At 40.2% G+C, this 26,674-nt stretch overlaps 1 protein-coding gene across 3 annotated transcripts in view; it reads left to right on the forward strand.

The window, feature by feature from the left end:
* The window catches only part of LOC146378767 (roundabout homolog 1-like), a 92,796-nt gene extending 66,799 nt beyond the window's left edge, over positions 1–25,997 (forward strand). For 2 of the 3 annotated variants that reach the window (XM_084941804.1, XM_084941805.1), the window contains 27 exons: positions 2,828–2,985; positions 6,370–6,490; positions 7,891–8,029; positions 8,139–8,269; positions 10,914–11,038; positions 11,137–11,308; positions 14,308–14,513; positions 14,605–14,686; positions 14,760–14,928; positions 15,045–15,211; positions 15,312–15,433; positions 16,104–16,338; positions 16,472–16,593; positions 16,759–16,930; positions 17,261–17,458; positions 18,105–18,131; positions 18,730–18,769; positions 18,957–19,111; positions 19,261–19,620; positions 19,715–19,834; positions 19,925–20,060; positions 22,300–22,452; positions 22,545–22,990; positions 23,642–23,782; positions 23,876–24,097; positions 24,300–24,454; positions 24,564–25,997. In XM_084941804.1, the coding sequence (XP_084797930.1) occupies positions 2,828–2,985; positions 6,370–6,490; positions 7,891–8,029; positions 8,139–8,269; positions 10,914–11,038; positions 11,137–11,308; positions 14,308–14,513; positions 14,605–14,686; positions 14,760–14,928; positions 15,045–15,211; positions 15,312–15,433; positions 16,104–16,338; positions 16,472–16,593; positions 16,759–16,930; positions 17,261–17,458; positions 18,105–18,131; positions 18,730–18,769; positions 18,957–19,111; positions 19,261–19,620; positions 19,715–19,834; positions 19,925–20,060; positions 22,300–22,452; positions 22,545–22,990; positions 23,642–23,782; positions 23,876–24,097; positions 24,300–24,454; positions 24,564–24,578 (4,289 nt within the window). In that variant the 3' untranslated portion in view covers positions 24,579–25,997. The remainder of the gene's footprint in view (positions 1–2,827; positions 2,986–6,369; positions 6,491–7,890; positions 8,030–8,138; positions 8,270–10,913; positions 11,039–11,136; positions 11,309–14,307; positions 14,514–14,604; positions 14,687–14,759; positions 14,929–15,044; positions 15,212–15,311; positions 15,434–16,103; positions 16,339–16,471; positions 16,594–16,758; positions 16,931–17,260; positions 17,459–18,104; positions 18,132–18,729; positions 18,770–18,956; positions 19,112–19,260; positions 19,621–19,714; positions 19,835–19,924; positions 20,061–22,299; positions 22,453–22,544; positions 22,991–23,641; positions 23,783–23,875; positions 24,098–24,299; positions 24,455–24,563) is intronic. The other variant, XM_084941806.1, reaches the window with a different exon arrangement.
* The last annotated feature ends 677 nt before the right edge of the window (positions 25,998–26,674 follow it).

Below are 26,674 nucleotides of genomic sequence, written 5' to 3' on the forward strand. Positions count from 1 at the left end.
CTGATGCTTTGAAGTGGGCTATGCGATTCTCATCTGGAGGGATCAGATTGAGGCAGAAAAGAAGACGAGGAGAGGTGCAAAGCTTGAGCTAAACAGGCAAGTTGGGTAGGCCTCAGAAGCTGGTGAGGTGGTTTTCACTGAATCAGACCTACATGGATGCTACATACCATCAAAAACATACGAAATTCCTGTTCATTATGCAGCTTGTGGAATAAACAAGTATGATTTGTTTTTAAAACGGAGTGCAGAGCCTTAAAATATGCAAGGCATGTACAAAGAGAATGGAAAATCAGATTACACTAAAAGTTTTTAAAGTTGGCGGGAGGACACAAAAGAAATCATAATAGTTCTGGTTCTGCAATCAAAGCATGCTGAGAAAAATATATGGTAAGAAAGAAGGTTTAATGCTGATTGTTCCTTGCATAATTCTTCAAATCCTCTTAAAATCAGTATGATTTTCTTTTATTATTATTATTATTCTCCATGTAGCTTGGTCATGCAAATGCTGCTGACTTGGGAAGATTTAAGGCTAGACAGTGTTGCCTAGCCTTAAATCTTTAAATCTCTGAGCAACATCACTCCCAAAAAGTAGGTTGTCAGGATATGCTTCTAGATAAGCAGAAATTATATTAATTGTGTGGAGCCAGTAGATGATGAGAGAAGACAGTAATGTAAGAAAACAGGAGGATTTGACGACTGTCGAGAAACTGGAGAGAAGAAAACAGTCTTAGTATGCATAGTTTAGGTTTGGAGATCACAGTACATGCACTGGTGTGTGCTTTCATGGTTTTTACTTGGGCATGCATAATTTCCTATTATAATGTAACAGGCAGATACTTTTTCCAAACTCAACATAAACAGTCAGTTTTACAATCACAGCTTTTAGATTATCTGTGTGCTTACCCAGCACAATAGCATAACATGGAAAAACTAACCAGTTTCTCCTTGTTCACACACACACACACACACACACACATACAAATGGGTGCACACTTACAAAGACATTCCTTCCTAACCTTCGTATGCTCCCTCTGATTTTAATCCTTATCTCTTCTAGTCTTATTTCTTATGCTAACTGCAATGCTATCACTGAAACTGAATCTTTAACAAAGGGGTTTATGGATGCAGTCCAGGCTTTTGATTTCTGTGAAAACATTTGGCCCTCACACAATAGTAAAAGCAGATGTGCAACCCACCATTGGAATTAAGCGATAATATCAGTCAATCAGTCAACATGCACGCACACAGTGTGCACAGAATTATGACGGTCTCCCTTTCTTCCTGTCTGAGGTAACCCCAACCATGTTTTTCGCGTCCCACGGGGAGTGCCTTTTATCATGCGACATGGTGTCGGCAGTATTGGGGGGAGTCGGGGAGCGGGGGTGAGGTGGGGTGGGGTTGTCAGACAGCTGTTTCCCATCAGCACTCAGTCAGGCGGTCGCAACCCTCCTCAGAGGATCAGAGGGGGCAACGCAGCGAAGTGAGTCTCAGAGATATGCGTGGGCCAAAATACTTCCAATTAGAAGGTCATCCCAATTTGTTCTCTCATATCCACGGTGCTTATCAGGCGTCTCGGGCCCACTCGGTGTTATGCACAAAAATACGAAACCAGAGGTGAATGGGTTGTTGCTGCCATATGGGAGTGATTATGCGTTTTCCTCATTGTTTCCTGTCTCTTCACCCCAGCTCTACTGAGTCTTGCTGCTCTGCTTGGTCTGCGTTGGCTCGGCTCCCTCGGCTTGTTTCAGGTTCTAAGCCCCTCCTGTAATTTAAGTCCGGGAATGCTTAACAACAGTCACTCATGCACAGGCGTCTACATTAGCACATGTTGTTCACCTCATCAGTGGCAAAACTGTGCTCACCGATATGGAATTAAAGTTGTTTTTCATCAAAAGAACTTTCTTTTTCGTTTCTCTCCTAAATATCCTAATTTCACTTTTATTCTTGCTGTAATTTTGCAAATGATAGCCCATTCAATATGATGCAGGAATCTAATAAAAAAAAAACTGCTGCAAACACCACAACATAATGTCTATGGTGGAGACAGGAAAAAGCTCTCTCTGACCACCAGAATTCACGCTGGAGTAGATGCGAGTTTGCTTTGTCTCTGATACAGCTGGTGGCTGGAAGATCTTTTTCTGCACACAACCTAGTCGTTGTGGAAAGATGATAAATTGCTGTGGTAGCTTTCCGCCTCCTGCTAGTGTAGGCTGCTGGATCCCACCTTTACTGCAGAGCTTTATATCTTCTCATCTTACTGTCAGCCATTAAGAACAAACTTTCTCAGCAGCTAGTCTCAACAGACCCTGCTTGAGCGAAGGAGTAGTCCCATGAGGGATCCTGACAGGCTGATAAATGAATACAATTTAGATGAGTGGATAATACTGTACTAATATTATCAGATTACTAACAGTGTAGCTCTGTAAATTTATTTTGTGTAGGTGTTTGTGTGTCACTGTCAAAAAGTGGGATTGACAGAGCTAGTAAACAATCAACTGAAACTTGTACGGTTGTGTTTTTGACATGGGAAGTCAAGTACAAAATATAATATGTCCCAAGACTTGGTATCGCAGCCCAGTTCTACCAACAAAAAAAGGTGTTAATATTGTTACCAAGAGCAAAAAAGCAGCTAAAGTCCAAACTATAAAATTTGCACCTTAAAAATAATAGCTGCTAATGCCACATCACAAAAGTCATTGAAAAAGACTTTTTGACATACTAAACACAGCCCCACTTGAAGACACCAATGATACGAGGAAGTATTCACCTTCTTAACATCATTAAAGTCCTCTCTGTTTTCTGTTCTGCTTGTCTGTTTTTTTTCCAGTCTTACGTGACGAATTTAGGCAGAATCCTGTTGACGTTATGGTCGCAGTGGGTGAGCCTGCGGTCCTGGAGTGCCAGCCACCCCGTGGACACCCCGAGCCCACAATCTCCTGGAGGAAAGATGGCTCCAACTTAGATGACAGAGATGAACGCATAACAGTAAAAGCAGCTATTTTGATCTCACACATTTCAACTAATGATAATTTATTCTGTTGTTGTTATATTATTGTATTCATGGGAAAGTGCAAGTCATTACATTGGAGATGCTAGAATGTTGAAGTTATGTGAAGAACAAACTTTGACATGAAAATTGGGGTTCAAAAAGCCTTTCAGTGTGAAATTCTGATGCTTAGTTGCCTTTTTTGTAACGTTAACATACAAATTAAAGCTCTGCAGGAATTTGGAAAAGCAACCCTGTGAAGTTGCAAGATAATTTTCTTGTGGTCACTGAAACCTTTTCTGGTTCTCATTACCAAAATGCTAGTAGGGATTTTGGAGAGATGATTTATTTGGCTCATACAAAACCTTAACCACAGAGCAGCACATCAGAAAAAAAACCAAAAGTGTACATTATACTATACAGGAAGGAACAGCATCGTGTGCTAATGTTAGCTACTGTATTGATGTATGGTCTTAGTCTAATGTATTAGGTTATGTGGCACGCGGCAGACAGCAGTGATTTTCCTTTTCATGCTTTTGTATACACTGAATTTATTTTGCATTTAATGGCTTCCTGCTCCTTTAACTTTGGAACAGAATCTGGTTTCAACAACTCAGATAGCTGTGTGCGTGCATATGTGTGTGTGTCTGTGTGAGAGAGCTGATTTGTTTATTTGAGTCTTCTCTTCCATGCTCCCAGGAACACGCAGGAGATTCAAAGCTCATGTTAGTGTGGAGTGACAGGTAGAGCATCTCTGGGGAACTGTGATGGACAGAGCAGCTATCTCTGATTTAAGAAGAGGAAAGGATCAGAGCCAAGGGGAAGGCTCCTCTGAGGGAAATACAAAGGCTGCTTTTCCCTTTGTACTTGCTACGTGCCTGGCTTCGTCCTCCCTGATCATCTTTTCTATATGGAAATGTGTCTTTGCCATGAGTGTTCTCTCAAAGACATTACTTACTGTACAAAGACCAAAGGAGTCTACCACAAGTGATTCATGGCTACTTTAAACCCTTTTGAGTGTTTCCCTTGTGGCCTTTAGCTGTCAGTTATTAATAGTGATATGCAGATCAAGTTGTGAGTTAACAGTTGGATTGAATTTTATGGATTTTAATTAAAAAGCTGAGTGTCTTCATTGCAGGAAAATCCGTACACATCACACTAAGGCAGCTAATGTGTTTTCCCTCAGGGTATCTAAGACTATGTAAAAAGGAAATAGAAGACACCGAGGCACAAGAGGAAGAAAAGCTGAGGTTTCAGTGTCCGAGATGGAGGACTGACAAACCACATTTTCATTTCTTTGCAGTGGAATTTTTGCTAAAAATGAGGAGCGGTCAGTCGAGGAAATAAAAAAGCTCTCAGTCTACTCTTTAATCAGCTGCTAAAGTTACAAGTGCAGTAAACAGAAAAAAAAAGTTGCAGAGCATAAGTATAACATTAGCCAGTGGCAATGGTTAGATCATCTTTGCAATCCTCGAGAAAGACTTGCAGCAAGAGGTAACTCGCAAAACCCTTTCTCCAGGATTTAAATAGGTAATCTCAATGAGCCAAAGTCAGTAAACTCTTTGAAATGTAGAAAAGAAATGAGACCAAATAAGAAATCTTTTAACTCACATTGCACTAGTTTGAAAAAGAGCCTGTGGTATATCTGTCTGTGTCATCCAGTCCCTCTGCAACCCTGAATTGGATAAGCAGTTAAGAAAATGAGTGGATGGATGGGTTATTCATGAATCCTTCACAGCAGCTTAAACACCCGCATTGCATTATGTTTTTAGTGAAATACAGAACGTTTTATTTTAGTGGCTATAATGTAACTCCAAACATCCAACCCTAATCCAGTGAATACTGACAGGAATGGCTGAATCTGCAATACTAGTTCCCAAATTCCCCCACGTGCCCCCTGTGATTACCAGTGGTTGGCAATGTGCATCTCAAGTACACACAACCACAAGTCACCCCGCAATTTATTAAGTCTTCCTCTTAAAACCGCATGATTTACAACAGATTTGAAATGGTATCCACTCTTAGGCCACTCTTGGTCTTTTTATTTTTACATTTTTTTATTTATTTGGTGGACAGTGTCAGCCGTTTGTGGTGGAAGGTTAGCCTGGAGGAGGCTGACTAATAAATGAAAGGCTGCTGGTTTTATCCCTGCAGCAGCAATTTAATGATGTATTCCATCTGTAAGCTTGAGAGTTGAGAGTTCCTACGAAGCCAGGTGCTGTCTGGCATGTTGCTGAATTACTCAATGGACGCAGCACTGTAGGCAGCCTTGACCTCTGAACTCTGTTAAGAAATGGCAGCGCTGCAGTGTGTGTCGTGTCCCTAGCAAGAATGCATGAATAGTTTGAGCAGGGAAGAAGCAATCTAAGAGCATAATAACTGGGCTGAGAGTTTAATTGAAGTTGATGCCTGGTTTCACATGTCTGGTTGCAGAGAATGGCTTTGTGTTTGTTTGGAGGTCAGCATGTTTCCCTTCTCCAGTTTCTCATCTACTCACTACTGCTCTGCTGTCACCTCTAACACCAAGCTGCTGCATACTATCAGTAGAGGATCTCACATTCAAAGTACCTCAAAGACATGGTGTGTGGAGGCGTGTGGTGGACAGAAAAAGGCTGAAAGCAGTGGGCCACTCCAGTAGCTTACCTGGTAGATCGCGGATTTCTCACTGAGCCTGAGTCCTTTTGTGCAGAGCCTTGGGTTTGAATGTAGGGTGGGCTCTTTGCTGCATGTCATTCCTTCTTTCTCTTTCGTGCCTCTGCTGTCTATCTCAACTACATCTACCAAATAAAGAAGAAATGCCAAAAAAAATAAACATGAATGTGTGGGTGTGCCTGTGTGTGCCTGTGTGTGTGTGTGTGTGTGTGTGTGTGTGTGTGTGTGTGTGTGTGTGTTTGCCGATATGCTTAGAGAAAAGTTTGGGAAAGGCAAAGTAGGCTGACAGAACATCTAAGGAGCGTCTCTACAAAGAGGCAGTCCCTTTGTTCCCAGGGTTCTCATGTAGTGCTAGATATGAATTATGTAATTTCATAATGGGTGACCTTCTGTGCAGATTGAAAGGCAGTGAAAATTCTATTCCTAAGCAATAGAGAGCCAGATCAATGCGCACAGGCTTACACAACACCATGCACTTCTTTTTAAACGAAGGACAGTCAAAGATGTGACCATGCAAAAGACGGCATCATACTTTCAAGTAAACATGTCAAAAAGAAAACTTGAGCTGAGGCATATTTTATCACAGAATACACAAATAGCAGCCAGATTATTACACGCTTTATGGATGTGATACTCTGTTAGTAATTCACAAACACGGTACACATACAGATGGCTAGATCCTCCACAAATACAGCTGTGCAAATATTGATTTTTTTTCTGTTGTCTTTTAGATTCGGAGTGGCAAACTAATGATCACCAACACTAGGAAGAGTGATGCAGGGAAATACATCTGCGTTGGAACCAACATGGTGGGAGAGAGGGAGAGTGAGATTGCCGAGCTCACGGTGCTTGGTAAAATATGCAGCTTTTTGATTGCATTTCACAATGTTGCAGTACTTCACTTAGTCTAAGTACTTCCAGTTCTCAGTGCCTTGCCAGTCCACTGTATAATGCTTTTTTCACTGGGGTATAATAACCCATTAATTATTTTGATTATGCAGCTCTACCACCCAGTCTACCAGCTTTAGCAAATTTCCCCACTGAACATGCACTGAACATCTAACAGTGCTACATCTAATGTTATAACCTTTCAGTATAAGAGCTCCCTATGGTACTGTGCTTCTTCTAGTGCCGCCTCCTGCTTCTAGCCTCTATTCTCAATCCCCCACTTATTTTCCCAACACTTTCCATTAGAATAGAGCTCTTATCTGTACCACATCGTTAGATGGCCTTGGTTCAGGTTGCAAATATACAATGTAGTGGCTCAAAGAGCCTGTCAAATAAATGTGGAAAATCCCGCTGAATGCAGAAGCATATTAACATATGCTGTTTTCCGGGCTGTACAAAATAAATGGCTTATGGAGATAAATATATGATTATCTATAGAATTTCTTTATGTTTCACAGTCATGTCAAACCTGATTTTATTGTATTTTTTCATCCCAGCAAATAATAATTTATACTTATTTGGGTGAAAAGTTGAACCACTGAAAAATAACATACTGATTCTAAAAGTTTGTTCAAAACTCAAATGTACCTCAAATGATTTGAAAAAGTCATTAATATGAAGGACTTTTTCAGCTTGTTCAGAGAGGTTAAAATCAGATGACTTTGGAAGAAAGCATTTCATGGTCTTCTACTACAATAGGCCTTGGGAAGCCATAACATGCATTAGATCCCATTATTCTGCTGTAATGTGAATCGCACTGCACAAGCATTTGATCTTTTCCCCAAAAGTGTTTTGTAGACAGCTACTCATTCTCTGTGACTGCCATGAACCAGAACATTTCACAGAACTTTTGCTGGTTGTAGTCCTGCTTTCTGTATCTCAGACAAGTTGCTTTCCAATTTTTTCAACTTTTGCAAAACTTGATGTATTGATGTTCTGTTGGTGTGCATAGTCCTCAGTCCAGCCATGATATAATGCAGAGGAGAATAACAATCTGACTTCTGATGCTTTAGCTGTTCGAACACGCTGTTTCCCACACAGAGTACTCAGTAATAAACTCTCAACCATATTTATAATAGGTGAACAATTGCAGCAAGTTGATTTACTTGGGTGAGCCTTTGATGAGTAGATTAAATCAGTCTGAGTGCCGTCTGATCCCTGCTTCAAAGGATTTGATATGATACAGGACTTCTTTCCATTTTGGTCAGCTTTTCAATACAGTCTCATACCTTCTGAGCCCACAAACACGATGAATTTGATCCTGTAATGATGTTTGTCCCTCTTACTACTGTGCTGCCCTATAGAACGTCCGACCTTTGTGAAGCGGCCCAGCAGTGTAGTGGTGCTGGCAGAGGAGAGTGTGGAGTTCAGCTGTGTTGTCCAAGGAGACCCTGTTCCCACTGTCCGCTGGAGGAGAGATGATTCTGACCTGCCTAAGGGCAGGTAACACACAAAAACCCTCTACATTCAGTAACTGACCATGCAAACATGGTGTTTCCTCTTGTTCTTTCATCTCTTGGGCATGTGTGTGTGTGCATGTCTGTCCTGCCAGCAGATTTGAAATCCTAGAGGACCATACCTTGATTGTTCGCCAAGTGACCTCTGCAGACGAAGGGTCTTATACATGTGTGGTGGAGAACATGGTTGGGAAGTCTGAAGCGTCTGCCACGCTCACTGTACATGGTCAGTACAACCCAGCCTTCACACTTAATGCTCTACAATCAAAGCACCTTCTTCTCATGTATATGCAGCCCACATATTTTTTTTTCAAGGCCTCAGGTTTCATTTTAATGGATGAGAAGTGTTTGCCTAAGAGTTGTTCCTAACAGGAGACCTAATCCTGTGTCATAGTGTCACAAATTTACCAAGAAATGACTTTTACACAGCCAGGCGTTCAGCATGACCACGCTTTCATCATTGTGCCTTCTTGTACCGAATAATTGTTTCTAGGGTACGTTTGTCTTAAGGCCTGAGGGTCATATAACAACAGCTAAGAAGGCATAATAAAAGTTTGTTTGTGCAAACTAAAATGAGCATCAGAAGGAAATGTTCGTGACTACAGAAGCTAAATTAATTTGGTCTAAGCTGTAATGCCACAATGACACCCTTAAGTTCTTAAATCAATGACAGGAAATAGGCAGTGAGATATCTCTCATGGTTGCACATGCAAACCAGTACGCATAAATACACACATACAGAGAAGCAGTTGGTGACATATACTGCAAAGACAGTAGGACTTAATTAAAGATGAGCTGGTTACATGCTGGGGACTGACATGGTTCCAATTACATTGTCTTCCTCCTCCTCCAAAAATCTGAGAAAATGAGCATCGGGGGGGCATAGCTAAATTTGGCAAACAATGGAAAAGACCGGGAATACAGCATTTGATGTTGTATTACTACATTAAAAAGATAGTTATTTTAGTGAATGCATGTTTCATATTAAAAAAGAAGAAAAGAAAAAAAGCCCAACCTCTGTATGGCTCAAATCATAGTCACAACCCTAACCACAGAATCATTTTTACTGACCTAGAACATTTGGTTGATATTAAACAATTGCCATTATAAACAGTTGTAGTAAGCCAAGGAGCTTAGTCATAATAATTTTGCACAAGTTCCAAGTATGACATTGTTCTGGAATTACTAAATTAATATGTATTTATTCTGCCTGTATTACCTCTCTCTACTTTTCTCTCTCTCTCTCTCCACTCTAGAGATGTGGATAGATATGGCTATTTATAGAGAGGGTGCTTAAGCCACGCTTTACCACAGTCTCCACAGCAGTGTAGCAGTGTAGCTCCAAAAGCAGCTGGTTAGCAAGCAATTCATTGCACTATAAATCTAGCTTTGACATCTTAAGATTTCCAGTTTTTCCCATCTACAAATGCATGTTTGTTAGTGTGGAAATTTTACAGTAGCTCCTACTTTTCCCCTCTATCCAGACACAATGCTTCATCCGCATCTCACCCTTTATGAGTTTTATGTCCTCATTAACCAATTGTACGTCTCTTAAACTATGCCTCTAGGCTGGCTGGCTCTGACTCAAACTGGCAATTACATGTGTTTTTCACACGTCACAGCCAATAAGTCTGCTGCACATAACTGGGGATAGACAGCCTGCTTTACTCTTTAACATCTGTGCTTTTCTTCCATTTCTTTAACGAGACATTGTGGGGGGTAACCTGTGCCACTTGAGATCCCTTTGAGAACACTAATCATATTTAAAAAAAAAAAAAATACATCATACATCACACTTTATAAAAATAGAAGAGAAATAATAGTTTTGAAATGCTACTAACCACAATGATGAAGAATAACTGGAAGGATTATAGACTTGGCCTAGTGTGCACAGTGCAGGGTACTGAAGGGGCCAATGAGTTCCTAAGTAAGATCTTTTCATTTAACGTGACCAACAATGAAATCAGTAAAAGAAATTAAACAACTAGCTTTCACACACGCACTACAGTCTTTCCGCATATTAGCGCAAATGTCAGAAACAGTCCAATCAGACATTAAATAGACCTCAACCTACCATGTGTCCATGTGATGTCCGCTATTGCATTATTTTGCAGTGTGAAAATAGCTTGTATTACAGTCTGGTGAAATCACTGCAAGCAAGGCTATTCTTCTGTCTGCACGCTCTACCCACACAGCACCATCACATAAAGCAGACAGAGCATTTCCTAAAGTAAAGCAGGTCGTCTCTTAAGGAGCACCAACAGGGAGAAAGTGTAGCTTTGGACACCTGATGTGAACTACAGAGAAACTAAATGATTGCAAGCTCATGAACAGACAAAGAAATACACAAACCAGCCACGGAGAGACAGAGCGAGAAAGGGAAAGAGATAGAGAACAACCACAAGGTGAAGCAGAATAATAACAAAGCACCTCTTTGACAGTTTATTTTGGAAGTCTTGCACATGTGATCAGGTGCCTACAGTTTCATAACCCTTTAATGAACTGTAGAAAAAAAAATCTTTTAAAACTGTCCCTGCATCATTGCAATTGTGTGTGCATTGTGTGTATTCACCCTGATTATTCATTGCACTGCTTTTTTGTGTGTCTTTTTTCCTTGTAGTCAATACTGGTAAGTTGTCGTCCATCCCTCATCCACCATCAGACAGCAACAAGAACTCATGAGTCCCTGTCACTGTCCTATCTTCACTGTAATTCCATCTGCCACTACAGTATGTAATTCATGTTACGTGTGGGTAAATGAATAAAATATGCAAAGCTTTTCTCACACACACACACACTAATGTTATAATGCTGAGAATGATAAAAATGTGTAATGCTGACAGGTAATTAGGACCTCTCTTCTTCTGCAGTGCCCCCGGCTTTTGCCATTCGTCCCAGGAACCAGGTGGTGGCAGTGGGCAGGACGGTCACCTTCCAATGTGAGGCTACTGGCAACCCGCAGCCTGCTATTTTCTGGCAGAGGGAGGGCAGTGAGGTGAGACTGACCCTTAGTCTGTCATCACACTACTAAATCACTGCACAGTGTAAATAAAGATAATGAATGGCTAACTGTGATCTTCATCTCCCCTCTAGAGTCTTCTCTTCTCCTACCAGCCACCGCAGCCCTTTAGCCGGCTGTCCGTCTCCCAGATGGGCAGTTTGACCATTACCAATGTTCAACGTAATGATGGCGGCTTTTATAGCTGCCAGGCTCTTAACATCGCTGGCAGCGTTATTACCAAAGCGCTGCTGGAGGTTACAGACTGTGAGTAAAAGGAAGTGGTGATGGAGGGCAGAGGAGGGGACTTTTATGTAGCTCTTTTGGAGCTTCATTCTTTTGTCTTTTGGCTAAGTGGACTACTTTGTGGCAGCAGTCTTGTTTTGTTGAGCAGGTAAATTAAACTACAGTTTTGTTTTGGCTACAGACGGCAGTAATATGGGTGTGGTGGTTTGCCTTGGCTTCAGTCAGGAGAGGGATTTTATGAGATATTGTTCACATGTTGGGCTCAGAATAGTTGGTTTCTGTGGTGACTGTCTATAAAGAGTGTCTGTACTTACAGCGCTGTGCAAAAGTTTTGAGCCAGTCCTCAGTTCTTTGTATTTACTTCCAAGGGGTCAGAATTTCTTGTAATTTTTTTAAAGTGGTTTTGAGGAGTACCTCTGCAGTAGTTGTAGTAGCAGTAGTTTTTTTTTTTTATGTTGGTTGCTTTTCCACAGTAGTTTTATATTTTCAGATTAACACTTATTTGTTTATTTTTATTTATTTGTTGTTAACTCAAGCAACAGTATCTGTAAGTCAGGTCCTTTCACAAATGGGGGAAAAAATCCAGCAAAGACCTGACACTGGACCTGAAAGATGCATCTAGCTCTTCAGCTGATCTGTCTAGTTTTGGATGAAGCCTCACCAGAAATGATCTCAGTGGAATGGTGGCTGTCAACTAGCCATTCTTAAGGAAAGGAAACAGGGAGAAGAGGCTGAGATATGACAAATTACACGAGAACCATGCTAAAAATCAGAGGCAACAGATGCAATGATGAATCCAAATTTGAAGGAGGTGCTCGGGAGAAGTACAACAGGAAGTGCTTACAGCCATCTGTAAAACATGGTGGAGGCTCTGTCGTGGTTTAAGTATCTTGTCAAAATGGATGTACTTATGCAGAATATGTGCCATCAGATTTTGATCCACCATGCAAAACCATCTGGACAGTGTCTGATTGGCAGCAGCTTCATTTTTCAGCAAGACAATGATACCACACTGCCAATGCAACAAAAGCATACCTGGATAGAAGAACTTGGGATTGTCTTGGCAATAAACAAAACAAAAGGCAGGCAGTATCCAAATAAGAGCTTTTCCTCATCCAAAGAAAAAGAGCTCATAGATCCAAACAGTCATTGTAAGATATATTAAATTGTAAGGTACTCTACTTAAAGACATTACAAGAAAGCTTGCCTAAGAGAGTTCAGGCTGTGTTAAAGACTAAAGGTACTCATGCCAAATATTTTAGCTCATTAGAATTATGTATGTTTGCAAGTTTCAATAAATTGCTTCATGTGTTTCCTATTTTCCCAGCAACATATAAAGAAATGTGTTTTGACTCAAGACTTTTGCACAATACTATATAAATCTTCTCTTAAAGAAACATTTCCTAACCTGCAATTGTGCAGTAAATAGTCTAAATAAAGATGGCTGCACTGATCATCATTAATCATTAGTTTGCCTTAACACAACACAGCACAGACTGATTTATTGTACTCTAGATCTAGAGTTCAGTATATGAGGTTTTTATAGAAATTGGTCTGAGGGACTCTCATCCAAACTGTACATGATGAAATAACTATGCTGATTGCCTTAAAAAGCAATTTGAATGTGCTCGGAGGCCTACAAAAGTAATTGCAGACACAAGTAATTGTGCACCTGTGTGGTGATGAATAACTACTTGTACGTCTGTGTGAGTTCTATGTACGTAAATACATTAAAGAAAATAATTGCTTCAGTTTTGAACAGACTGGTAATGCATCTACACATTGAGTGGATCAGTGCACCTCTGTCAGTTGTCGTGGACAGTATTCTGCCCATACCGATAATGTGTCCTGCAGCCACCTTAGTATGAAAGTGAGAGTCTATTCAGTAAAAAGGAGGTGGGCTGTTCATGGGTGTTTTTAGCATTTTTTCCAGCAGTCTGCACAGCTCTACACTCTCACTTGCACATTTTTTTCTCTCCACTCTCCCCTCCCCTAAATTCTATCCATCCTACCACACGCCTCTCATCCCCATTTAGAGTAGTGCATTTGTATGGTAATAACTGCTTCACATTACCTCTGGCAGTTTTCAAGGCACACTTCCATCACCTTTTTTGGAGGGTTTTTTTTGTGTTTTTTATCTAGAGCCCCTGCTCCCATCCAGGGTTTTTTTTTCAAATGTAAGAGAGCGAGAGAGTCTGTTATCTAAGTTAGACTGTTATTAGTTGGGCTTTGCCGACATGATTGGATCCGGCTCCAGCAGTACCTACAACCCAATGAACGATTAGTTGCTCTCCGCTGGAGGGGAAAAGTTGATTTCTTTTTCCTCCACTCTCCCTCTTTACCAATTTACCCCTCAATATCTTCCACATCTTATCTGTCTTTTGTTTTTTTCCCAGGCCTTCATTTTCTCAACTATTCTCAGTTCTTATTTTTATTTTTCTCTCTCTCTTTATAACTTTAACATTTTATGAAAATGAATTCCTAATCTCAAATTCTGTAATATACCACTGGCAATGCAGAAAAGGGTTGGAGGGGGAAAAATGTCAGCTAAGATGTCACTTGTCCCCCAGCCACTGCCCATATATATATATATATATATATATATATATATATATATATATATATATATATATATATATATATATATGTATATATATAATTTACTATCAAGACACTGTTCACATATATTGATGTGTTATAAAAAACAGTGAGACTGAACATGCATTACATATAGCAGTTTAATTCTTTAAACAAATTCCTAGATGTTTTTTTCACCAAATTATTTGCATGCGTTTATTTATTCTCACAAGTTGCAAGAAAAATATTTGTATGTATTTATTTTGTTGTATTTTATTGCCATTCATTTTTTTATAACCGTGTTACATCTGTTTTTTCATAAGCTTTTACACCACATGCTGTTTTGACACTGACTGCACTGTGTATTTCCAGTGAGACATATCTATAATTAATACATGTCATTTTGTGGTTTAGTCATTCACTTTTCCATTTTTCTTTCCTAGCTGGGTCAGACCACCCTCCTCCTGTCATTAGACAGGGTCCGGTCAATCAGACTGTTTCTGTAGACAGCACAGTAACCCTGGGTTGCCAAAGTGTTGGCACTCCAACGCCTGCCGTTCACTGGAAGAAAGATGGTGTGGTGGTGTCTCCTGTGGACTCCCGTATGTCGCTAACAGAAACAGGATTGCTGAAGATTCACTATGCTAAGGTAGTAGATAGTAATACAGCACTTACTAAGAACTCACACTGAGCCAAGGCCACCTGTCAATGTCTGCCTCCTCTGTATTTTCTATCCTTAGCTGGGAGATACAGGTTTCTACACCTGCGTTGCTTCTAATTCCAATGGAGAGGCTTCCCGGACAGCGTACTTGCAAGTTGAAGGTAGGCTATTCAGATATACAGAAAGTCCTGCTAGGTTAACTTTTGCATGATTTTGTTGCTGTCTCACTGGCAGAGTTTGGAGTTGTTGTCCAGTCTGGTCATCCCTCAGACCCTAGCCTGATTCCCAGTGCTCCATCTAAACCTGAGGTGACTGACATCAGCCGTACCTCTGTCACTCTATCATGGAAATCTGGCCCCAGCGGCGCTGCACCACCCACCTCTTACCTGATTGAGGCATTCAGGTTAGAGATTTGCAGGGTCAAACGTGTTTTAATGAAGTCATTCTGTTTAACATGGATCAAGCTTGACAAAATATTCCCTGTGTTTGTGTGCTGTCATTTTTGGCCACTCTCTGCAGTTACACATTAGGCAGCAGATGGGTGACCCTGGCAGAGCATGTGAAGGCGCAGACCTTTGTCCTGAGAAACCTGAAGCCTGGAACTGTATACCTCTTTATGGTCAGAGCAGTGAATTCTTATGGCCTGAGTGACCCCAGTCCAATCTCTGACTCCATCAGAACACAGGGTCAGTCTGGATTTTCCATTAGTTTTTAAGCTTTTAAATGCCAGCTTAGCCACAAACACACTGAAATTTTATGCGTCTGTCCTTCCTTTGGTACACACAGACAGCACTGCCACTATGCAGGGAGTGGATCATCGTCACATCCAAAGAGAACTGGCAGATGTTGTTATCCACCTGCGCATGCCAATTGTCCTTTCGTCTTCCGCTGTCAGAGTGCAGTGGACGGTAAGCGAAGCGACTGGCTTGAGGTTAATGTAACTACAGGAAAAAATAATTGCCTTGTTTGTTTTTTTTAAACATGTGGACAGATTTAACAAATGATATGAAAACCAAGGGGTCAGGATTTTAAAATAAAGATTATTGGTGCTGACAAACCTTTTATTTTAGGGATTCTTGACTGAGAATCTAGACTGCCCAGTTTCCCAGCATTTATTAGCAGAGAATAAAGCACAGCACAGAGATGCAAATTTATTGGTCTGCTACATTGCCAATTTGTTCCAAGCACATAAGAATGTCTGATGCATTTTTCTGTGTGGATGCCTCCACAAAAATCTTTAAAAGTATCCCATTTCGTAATACTGTGGTTCAAATGGAAAGTGCTGAGTCCTATGCTGGCTTAATTTTAACCAGAACCCTACTGAATGGAAACCATAAATGACTTCATGTTGAGATTTACAGTGAGAATTCACAGATGAGAAAATGATAAAATCTATCACACTAAAGGAAAACTGAATTAACTGAGTTTTAACAGATCTGTTAAAACTGGTAGCTGTTTAACTCACATGCGAATATTATTGTGAGCCTTTGAATTGAATTTGTTTAGTTTCCGGTGTTCAAAAAGAGTCTCATTGTCATGTGGTCTGATATCTTAACAACGTATTTTTATCTCTGTTAGGTTGAGCAGCAGTCGCCGTACATCCAGGGTTACAAGGTTCTCTACAGGGCGTCTGCTGAGCATGGCCAACCAGACGGGCAGTGGATTGTCCAGGAGTTACGTGCCCCACTTGAGGACGGGGTGGTGATCAGTCAGCTGAAGAAGGGATCCATCTACGAGTTCAAAGTGCGTCCCTTCTTTGATGAGTTCCAGGGAACTGACAGTGAGGTGAAGGTGGTCAGGACACTGGAAGAAGGTGAAGTTTTGTCTTAGACTATCTATAAATACCAAAGAGATAGTGATTTTAAATATCATTGTACATGATCATCATACAATATCAGCAACTCTGTTAATGTCTCCGTTATTAACTGTGTGCTTCTTTGTCTTAGCCCCAAGTAGAGCACCCCAGGGAGTGACAGTCACAAAGACTGAGGCCAATGGCACTGCCATTCTCGTTTCCTGGAAACCTCCTCCAAATGCAGAAGAGGCTGGACTCATTCAGGAATACAAGGTTATTAAAAAAAAAAGACAGCTATCACTCACTCCTGTACTTGTCCTTCTGAGTCTGTGTATTGCAACTAAAATGCAAATTGTATCTCTGCAAGACTGAAGGTGCTCAGTGTGTCCCTCGGGCAATCACTGCCCTCTCATCTTCATCTCACCTTCTTCTCGACAGATCTGGTGCCTGGGTAATGAGAGTCGCTACCATGTAAACCAGTCAGTGGATGGCTCCACCTTCTCCGTGCTCATTTCCAGTCTGGCACCGGGGATTCGCTACAGTGTGGTGGTTGCAGCTAGCAATGGTGCTGGACCTGGAGTACAGAGTGACGTTGCTTTCTTTCAGTTAGGTAAATGTTCTGCCAAAATGCAGTGTTAAAATTAGAAAGCCACAGGTCTGAGCACAGCAACAGAATGTTTTAGAGAAAACCTCCAAATGCAGTTGATCAGAGCCTCCTTTGTGTGTTCAGTGAAAAATCTGAATGGAGCATAATGCTGTTCTTAATCTATTCATGGTTAGATTCACATTTTTTATGTTTAAGCAATGCCTTTCTCTCTTTGGGCCCTTTAACATTTTTTTTAACATACTGAAGGGTTCAGTTATACTTTCTGCATTTTCTGTACATATGTATGTGTGGCAATATATGTTTGAACCTTCTCCTTTTGTTTTTACTGCTCAGACTCTGCAGGCCAGATGATGGATATCAGCGAGGAAAGAGACACATTGTCCCAGATCTCAGATGTGGTGAAGCAGCCCGCATTTATTGCTGGCATTGGCGCCACCTGCTGGTTGGTTCTCATGATTTTCAGCGTGTGGCTGTACCGTCACCGCAAGAAAAGAAGCGGCCTCAGCAGCACATACACTGGCATCCGCAAGGGTGTGTGCCTTTTCCCTATGTCCTTACTGTACAGTAGTAGATGTAAATATAAATTTCACATCTATATGGGCCAAATGTGCCTACATTTGAAGACTTTTAGGACTGTAGAAGGGATCAAGCCATGACATGTTACCACCACACTGATCATCAATTGTCATTTCAGTGATATTAAGGAATATTTTCTGTGGCTGATAAGCAGATCACATCAAACCGTCAGACACAAAGACTTCAGAAACAAATTTGCATTTGCAGACATTCAAAGGCTGACCTTTAATTGCTTATTTGTAGAGTGCCATTTCCTCAACATAGCACAGTTCTTGGAGCCACTGGCCTGTCAAACTGCCATTACCATGTGTGCTACAATATTGCTGATATTTCTTCCCTGTCTCCTGGGTCGCCTGTCACCCTTATTAACCTTCTTCTGGGCACTTGTGTCAGAGGCAGCACTAACACAGGTGGCATGTGGTTATTAAAATACTTGTACACCTTAAACTTTTACATGAGGAGATGCCCATCACACAGCAGAGGTTGCATACAAAGGTCTGCAATGTTATAATGTACTATGGTAGTATCTAATAATTTAGATACTAAAGTAACTAAGTTACAAAAGAGTAAAACTGATTTTTCTTGTCGTTTGTTCCTTCAGTTCCCTCATTCACCTTTACACCTACAGGTATGTACTATGTGCTTTAGCTGCTAATACATGTTAGATTTTATGTGGCAAATGATTGGATATGTTTATTCATATAAACATCCCAACCATCTGTACTTAATTGCAATCTAAAATTGGAAACAGTTTAACATTTGTTTCATAGAACAATGGAGAGAAACATATGTCGTATGGACACATTGCAACAATGTACTTGTCCCATTGGACCAAGTGCATTGGCTTAGGTTAAGTTAATTTGTTTATAATTTTTAAAATATGGAATCTCTCATACAAGATTAATATCTTTTATATGACATTTTACTGCTGGAGAAACTGTGAACAAGTGTTACTAAATCGTTGTTGTGAAGTTGTGTTGTGCTGAGATGTGTAAAGGAACAGACAATTATTTGTGGTGTCTTCATGCAAATTAAACCAGACAGTTTAACAGACACAGAAACCAGACGCAAACTATACACCCCATGGATAGAAGCATGTAGACTTTTCGCTTTAATTTTTCTTTTTCTTTTTTTGCTTAGACTTCTTTCATGTTTTTTTCTGCCTTTAGCGCTTCATCTTTTTGACAGCTCATCAAGGCTGAATGTTTTCCTCTTTCTCTTTGCAGTTGCATATCAAAGAGGAGAATCAGTATGCAGTGCTGGCAGGTGAGGTATTTTTGTCCCTTTGTGTTGAATAAAAAATAAACGAAATGCACTTGCACAGTGGAACCACTAGGGGGAGGTGTCTTCTTGCTTTAAATGTGCTGTAAGGCACCCAGTCCATGCTCACTCATTACTCATTTATGAAGGTGGCAGGTTGTGATTGACACCTCTGTGATCCTCCTTGTTGCAGACCTGGCCTTCTCAGCATGGGTGAACCCCTAAACCAGCTGTGGCTGCCAGACAGTTGGCCAAATGCATGTGCCAATCATAAGGACTGTAGCATCAACTGCTGCAATAATGGCAATGGCACTAGTGACAGTAACATGACAACATACAGCCGACCAGGTGAGTGCAGTCTCACAAACTCAGACTTAATTTAGCTCTGTTAGAAGCTTAGATACATATTGCTCAAGTAATAAAAATCATACACCTTGTAGCTGTGCTAAAATTTGTGTTCTTGCATGCTCATGTGCTGCTTTGTTTCACGTACTAAGCCGACTGCATAGCCAACTATGGAAACCACCCAGAAAACAAACAGGAGGGACAGCTTGGGTCTGAGACAGCCATATACACTGATGTGAATCTCTCCAACAAACTCAATGAGATTAAAACATTCAACAACTCCAACTTGTGCTATGCAAGTCCAGGAGGGGATTCAGCAGCCACATATGAGCCTATTCCATATGCCACCACACAGCTCATTCAGGCCAGCATTAAGAATAAGGCAGCCTCTGGCGGCTCAATAGCAGAGCCTCTGGATATACCCTGCTGGAAACAGCCCCCCAATTTGCCTCCAATACCAAAGGAGATGGCAGCACAGATGCAATACAACTTGACTGAACAAAAAAGTAATGGTAGGGAAGACCACCTTGATATGTTTTACACTATTTTTATAAAAAAAAAAGAAAAGAAATATAGGTACATTTTTTCCTGCTGCTTTGTCTTCAGATCATTTGCAAGGAGGAGAAGGAATGATTCATCCTAAAGCTATCCCCTACAACCAGACCCGAGATCACAGCACAGGTGGCTCACACCACAGTTCAGACAGAGGCAGCAACAGCACCTCAGGTGAAGCCAACAACTAGTCTGTACTGTTTAATATTAATGAGGCAAACCGCAGGACTTTGTTTATCTTGATGTTTATTTTTCATTTCTCAGGGAGTCAAAATCAAAAGAAGGGAATACGGGTCCCAAAGATCCCAAAACATAATGCAGTAAGCTGGGGAGAAGCCCTATCTCCTCCTCATGCTAATGCCTGGGACTGTGATGAATATAGCCTTCCCATGGAAAGAAGGTAGGAGGAAAAGATACTTGTATTTCTACACAGCACATGCTGATAGACAGATTAGCATATCCCCTTCCATTGCCAAAAGCAATATAGAAGCAATTAGAAGTTTACACAGACTCATCATGGGCATGAATGCGATGGTAATTTTGGGATTCTAACAACATCTTTCTTTTAACTGTTCTTTTTCCAAGGTGGAAGGGTTGTACATCGTACATCTTTAACGATTAAAGAAAACAAGAATTAGCTTTACAAATTTTTAATTCATTTTGGGTTTTTCTGTAATCCACAAAAGGATAATAGTATATTTACAGGGTCAGATATATACATACATCCAAATTAATATTTGGTTAAATGTCCCTTAGCAATTTGCCCTCAGCCAGATGCTTTTGATGGCCACCAACAAGCTTTCTGCATCATTCTAGGTGGATATTTGACCACTCATTTTGACCATTCTCTTTCAAAGAATTGGTAGAGTTCATTTAAATTGATAGGTTTCCTGATCAGGCCCAGCTTTTAAGCATAGTCGAGGTTGGGGTGTTGGGAAAACCATTCCAGAAGCTTAATTATAACCTACTTTATCCACTCCAAAACCAGTTTTAAAGTGTATTTGGGATCATTGTCGTGTTGGAACACCCAACTTTGCCCAAGTTCAAGTCATCTATCTGTTGAGTTGAGGTAAAGCTGAAAAATATAGAGGTAGTCCTCTTTCGTCATTATTCCATTCACTTTGTGCAATGTACCACTACCACTGGGTTCAAAATAGCCCTTGAGCATGACGTCACCACTACCATGCTGTGCAGTTAGTACAGTGGTCTTAGGTTTGAAAGCCTTACCTTTATTTCACCAAACATAACTCTTGTCATTGTGGCCAAATAACTCAATCTATATCTCATCTGACTGTAAAACATTTCTCCACAAGGTATATGGCTTTTCCAAGTGCACAACTATAAAGTTCAGCCAAGCTTAAATGTGCTGATTTTGGAGTAGGTGGTTTTTTCTCAGACCATCTAAAAGTTGTGGACAGTGATGCTGGTGTTGCAGTAGTTTTCTGTTCATAGCAAGCTTGAGCCTTGGTGGTTACTGTATTCTTCCTAACATCCTAACTTATTTACTCACATCTAAGTGTAACAGTTTGAACCTTCTTCCAGACCCTTGGCAAAGTGGTGGACACATTGAATAACTTGTACTTACATACAATTGTTTAAACTGATAATCTGGAAATCTGCAGTTTATTAGAAATGGTTCCAAGGTACCTGTCCAACTTGAACTCAACAGTTCTCTCCTTCTTAGATCTTCACTAAGGTCCTTTGACTTTCCTTTTGTTCTGAATATTGGTCAATCCAATGAGTGCTGTCAGACAAATTGTTTATAATACGGTAAAGAGAAACTACGGGTTGAAGTCAATCATGATCACTAACAAAAAGTTAGTAGGCCTGGGCTAGTTAAAACACATTCTAAAACCTTTAGCACAGTTTAATAAATGCGTAAATGTATACGTTTCAAAATTGTGTCCCTTGTGGATAAGGCCCAGTGTGGATTAGATTAGAAAAAATCCAAAATAAATTCAAATTTGTGCAAAAAAATCTTGTTTTTTTTGTTTGTTTTTTTAAACTGTAAAAAAATGTATGTTATACACATAGGCATAGAACACCTTAAAGAAATAATTAAAAAGCCCCAGATTACCATGACATTCATGGCTATGATGAGTGGATATAAACGTCTGACCACAGCCTTACATAAAGTAGTGCATTTCAAACTGCTAGAAAACATGCACTTCTTTGTGCAAAAATATTATTACTTTTAGTTATTCTTCACTGACCCCCCACCCCCTGGCCCAGGACAAAACACGGTCTCATTGTAACAGCCAAACCAATTACAATATTCACATTTATGGCATTGTCTGACAGTCAGTTTACTATTAGAGCAGGATTATATAACTGGAATTACATTATGACATGTTTAATGAAAAAAAAGTTGCCATGCATTTTGGCAAACCACTGGTTTGCCCAAGGACCTTAAGGCACCAATTGCTGCTGTGGATAATTTAATCTGTCACAATTGGGCAATTAAATTGTGCTTTTAGTTCACTTCTGTATGTTCTGTATTTTTCTTTGATGGAAAGTGTTGATGATGCACTGAGGGCTTTGCATTAATATCTAATGAATTGTGACTAATATGTCAGGACTTTGGCAAATGGTTGGACTTCTTTAGCCATTTGATTATGTCAGCTATTCTTTTTTATCAGTTTTAATCCAGAAGAGAGAACCGAAGGCTGTCCAACTCCACCAGTTAGAGGGCCAGTCTCATCCTCTACTGAAGTATCTTATAATCACCCACCTATCACAGCATCACAGGGAGACCTGACTAATGGCCTACACAATCCAGCAGAACATCTCAGGTAACCCACGACCGAATTCAACGTGCACACATTTATTAAAATAAAACTATTGTCATGACAGAATTTGACAGATTTTTAAATTCATTTTACAGTCAACACGTCACAAGCAACCCTCGCCCTCTTTCCCCAATACATACCTACAGCTCAATACCCCTCTGCATGGGTACTGATGGACAGGAAGAGAATGATGAAGATTTGGAGGAGGAAACAGATGCTGAGCTCACTGAAAGTCATTACAGCCAAGACCACAACCACGAGAAGCACAAACACCAGCTGCACCACCAGTCCCCACACAAGCAGCTGCTGCATGGACTGGACCAGACCCCGGCCTCCAGCACTGGAGATCTGGACAGATCAGTCACAGGGTCTATGGTTAACAGCTGGGGCTCAGCATCTGAGGACAACATCTCATCAGGCAGGTCCAGTGTGGTCAGCACTTCAGAAGGATCCTTCTTTACAGATGGAGATTTCAACCAGGCAGTAGCCTCATCGCGGGATATTGTTGGCCTGCGCATGTGCAGATACCCAGAAGAGTCAGGTGAGGAAGCATATGGGGAGTTAATACAGTTCAGTCCATAAGTATTTGGATTAAGACACACATACTAGCCATACTAGTCAACTATCAAAATCCTCAAAGCACAAGCTGAAGAGGAGTGGCAGCAATCTCTGGCTTATTTAAATGAAAAATAATCTGGTATTTATGTGTGTGTGTGTGTGTGTGCCAACGTGCAATTCATGTAGTATTTCACTAACTTTTATATGTAGCCCATCATTTTTAAAGGCTCAAAAATAATTAGACAAACTAACATCATTTTATATAAAAGGGTTTATTTTAAGTATTTAAATCTTTTTGGTTTCACTAGCAAAAAAGAAGTCCCAAAAAAATCCAAGCACCACCCTAACCTGGATGACTGACAACCTCAGACCTCATTAAAGAACATTTGAAATAGCCAAACTGATCAACTTTTGCAGAAAATGTAGGGCTGTATTACTCACAGAAAGAAGCTGGTGGAGGTGTTTTGGCATAACTATTATTATTATTATTATTATTATTATTATTATTATTATTATTATTATTATCATAGAGACAAAAACAAAAGTCAAATTCAATTCCAATTACAATAATAACTGTAAGTTTACCATATGTTATATGTTAATCTGTGCTATCTATGTCCATGGGATTATTTAGGGCGGCGGCAGCAGCGACCCAGCAGTCCCATGTCCACAGATAGCAACATGAGTCCTGCAATAACACATAAAAGGCCCAGGCGACATAAACAGAACCAATCTGCTCCACAGGGTTACCAACCCAAAGACGTCTTCAGTGATGGTAAAGAAAGACCCACGGATAAGTTTTGCTGTTGCATACTGTGTCTCTTAATGATTGCAATATTTAAAATTCTGTGCACTGCTCTTTCCACAGACACTTGTATGCCTCTGGATTTCACCAGCCAGATGTCCCATGGTGACTATAAAGTGAGGGGGGCCACGCTGCCTCGGATGGGCCCTGGGGAGGCCCGGGGTAGACGAGGCAGCACTGGGACTCACAGGGTCAAAGAGGCTACAGTTGAGGAAAGAGAGAGCCAGGAGAATCACAAGATTCCATTAGCAGGAAAAGGAAGCAGCAAAAACCGACAGCACTCTGGTACTATATGGATAATGTTGCTCATTTTGAAACTTAAATTTACACCCAAATTATAATGGAGATTTTTTGCATTTTATTATTTTATGTGATCTTTTTTGTCTCTTATCATTTTAGGCCATTGAATGTGTAATTAATTACTTAATTAATTAATTAATTAATTAATTGACTGACTGTTTAATTGATTGATTTTCTCTTTTTCAAGAATTTGGGGACATTCTACTGTACAGTCGTCCCTCTTTCCCATCAGGACAAACTCAGACAGTGCCAAATGAGTCTAATTCATCCAAATTTGCATCATCTGGAGACTCAAGGACTAAACAGGGTGGACAGGTGGCACCTTTGGGACAGGTGGAAGAGGTACATGAAAATGTGTAGCTAACATATATATATATATATATACGTGTGTGTGTGTGTGTGTGGGAAAAACAAAAAGAGGAATGAGACTAATGCTGTTTTGTTTCCACAGTTCCCGAAAAGCTAAGAAGCAATGTGAGCTCAACAGGAATATCCTATTGTTGCTTCAGAGAAAGGACTACAACCTTTAAAAAAGTGGAAAAGACTCCAAAAATACTGCACAATATAAGTTTTTTTAAAAGTCAGATTTCTCATTAAGTGTTGGAAAAAAAGGAAAAAAGTGCTCTCATATTTAAGTCACTAGACTTTTATTTGATGCACTGTTTATTGTTTGCTTTCTTTTGCTGACCAGACTCCAGGACACTGACCTGTTGGAGGCTGGCTCTAGTAATATAAATGCACATTTGATGGCGGTTGTGAGTGTCTACAAAAGTATTGTCCACAATGACTGCTTGATGCGGTCCAGTATGATCTTTGTTTGTCAGTTGTCTTGTTACTTTGCTATAATTGATATACAGTCATTACCTGCCATCTTGTAAATTGTTTACTGCCACAGAAGTGCTTCAAATTCAAATTTTATATAACAGTGTTAATGTTTTCTAAGTGATGTATATGTTGTCTTTGTATTATTTGTCCTACTTTGGTTAAAAAAGCACAATCACATAATTTTATTCTAAGTCATTGCTATATGAATTTTCAGTCCTACAGAAAACACGTTTTTTGAGTCTTGCTGATCATTTCATCATGCTGAGAAAAAGATTGTTGATTGTGATTGTGCATTCAGTTGCGTACATTTCAGCTGTTTTCATTCAGATCTGAACTATCTGTTGTGTGTACTGAGAGAATTGCATGCAGATTCACCTGTAGGAGGTTTTACTTAACACCATGACTGCTTTGTCCTCCCACTGGGATGATGAAAGTTTGTTCACGGACTGGTTTCATTTATTGTTTCTCTTCACTGAATTAATTCTATCTACTCCTCTGTTCCCCTGACCCTGGCCAACTTATGGTGTAGAGCTGGACAACATGCCAGTTTGCCAAAATACAATATGTGACTCGCTTACTGATGTTAATTCGTATATTGTAATTTGAAATACCTGGGCTGCTTGAAACCACAATGACTACAACAGTCAGTGATATCCAACTACAAGTTTAGCGAACCAAACTGTTATCAGTCCAGAACTAGACTGAAGAAGTCGCTTGAATGAGTGACAAAACATTTCTCCCACTGAAAAAAGTTTTGTCCAGATGAACAGAGATGAACTTTTTGGGAACTAGGCAGCCAGTTACCTAAAATGTTAAACCGGTCATATGTAGCCAAACAAATGTTGAAAGTCCATTTAAGTAAGGTCAAGTAAAAAAATAACATTTATATTAAAAAAAAATCATATTTAAAAAAAACAAAAACAATCATTTTACTGTTTATATGTTCTACAGTTTAGTCATATTGTCCAGCTCTATTCTGTAAGTTAAATATGGAACAAATATGTCACTTTAACTACTCTCTTCAAATAAATATTGCTGTTCATTAAGCGACAAGAAATAAGGTAGTAGTTCATTTACTAACACAATACTGACAATATTTATTCCACTTTCCAGTTTTAAAGGAGACAATCGTTATCACCTCATTAAGAATATATATGGCTAAATCTGGCCACTGTACACACCATGACATGTGTATTTATGGGGTGGCTGTAGGTTCGATCCCAGGCTGCCTCCTGGCTGCATGCCAAATATCCTTGGGCAAGATACTAACCCCATGTTTGCCTACTGGTGGTGGTCAGAGGGCCCGGTGGCGCCTGTGTCCGGCAGCCTCGCCTCTGTCAGTGCGCCCCAGGGCAGCTGTGGCTACAATGTAGCTTGCTATCACCAGTGTGTGAATGGGTGAATGACTGAATGTAGTGTAAAGCGCTTTGGGGTCCTATGGACTAGAAAAGCGCTATACAAATGCAGGCCATTTTACCCACATTTTTTGCATCTTTTTTCAAAAGTTAACAAACTTTGTCTTTGAAATGTATGTTTCTTAATGTGAGATGACAACCCCAATGCTGGAGACAAGGGTAGGATGCAACATGCATACAGACAGTAGCCTTTATTAATGAAATCAAAAGTCCAACCATTAGACAATCTACAAGGTGGAAAAGAATGATGACATTACCCAGTGGAAACAACCAGGGAACAGGACCTTATAAAAGGAAACACAGGACTATACAGACACTGAGA

The sequence above is a fragment of the Perissodus microlepis genome, chromosome 10 (assembly GCF_051167445.1).
Source record: "Perissodus microlepis isolate ML-2025 ecotype Zambia chromosome 10, ASM5116744v1, whole genome shotgun sequence".
NCBI classification, from domain to species: Eukaryota; Metazoa; Chordata; class Actinopteri; order Cichliformes; family Cichlidae; genus Perissodus; species Perissodus microlepis.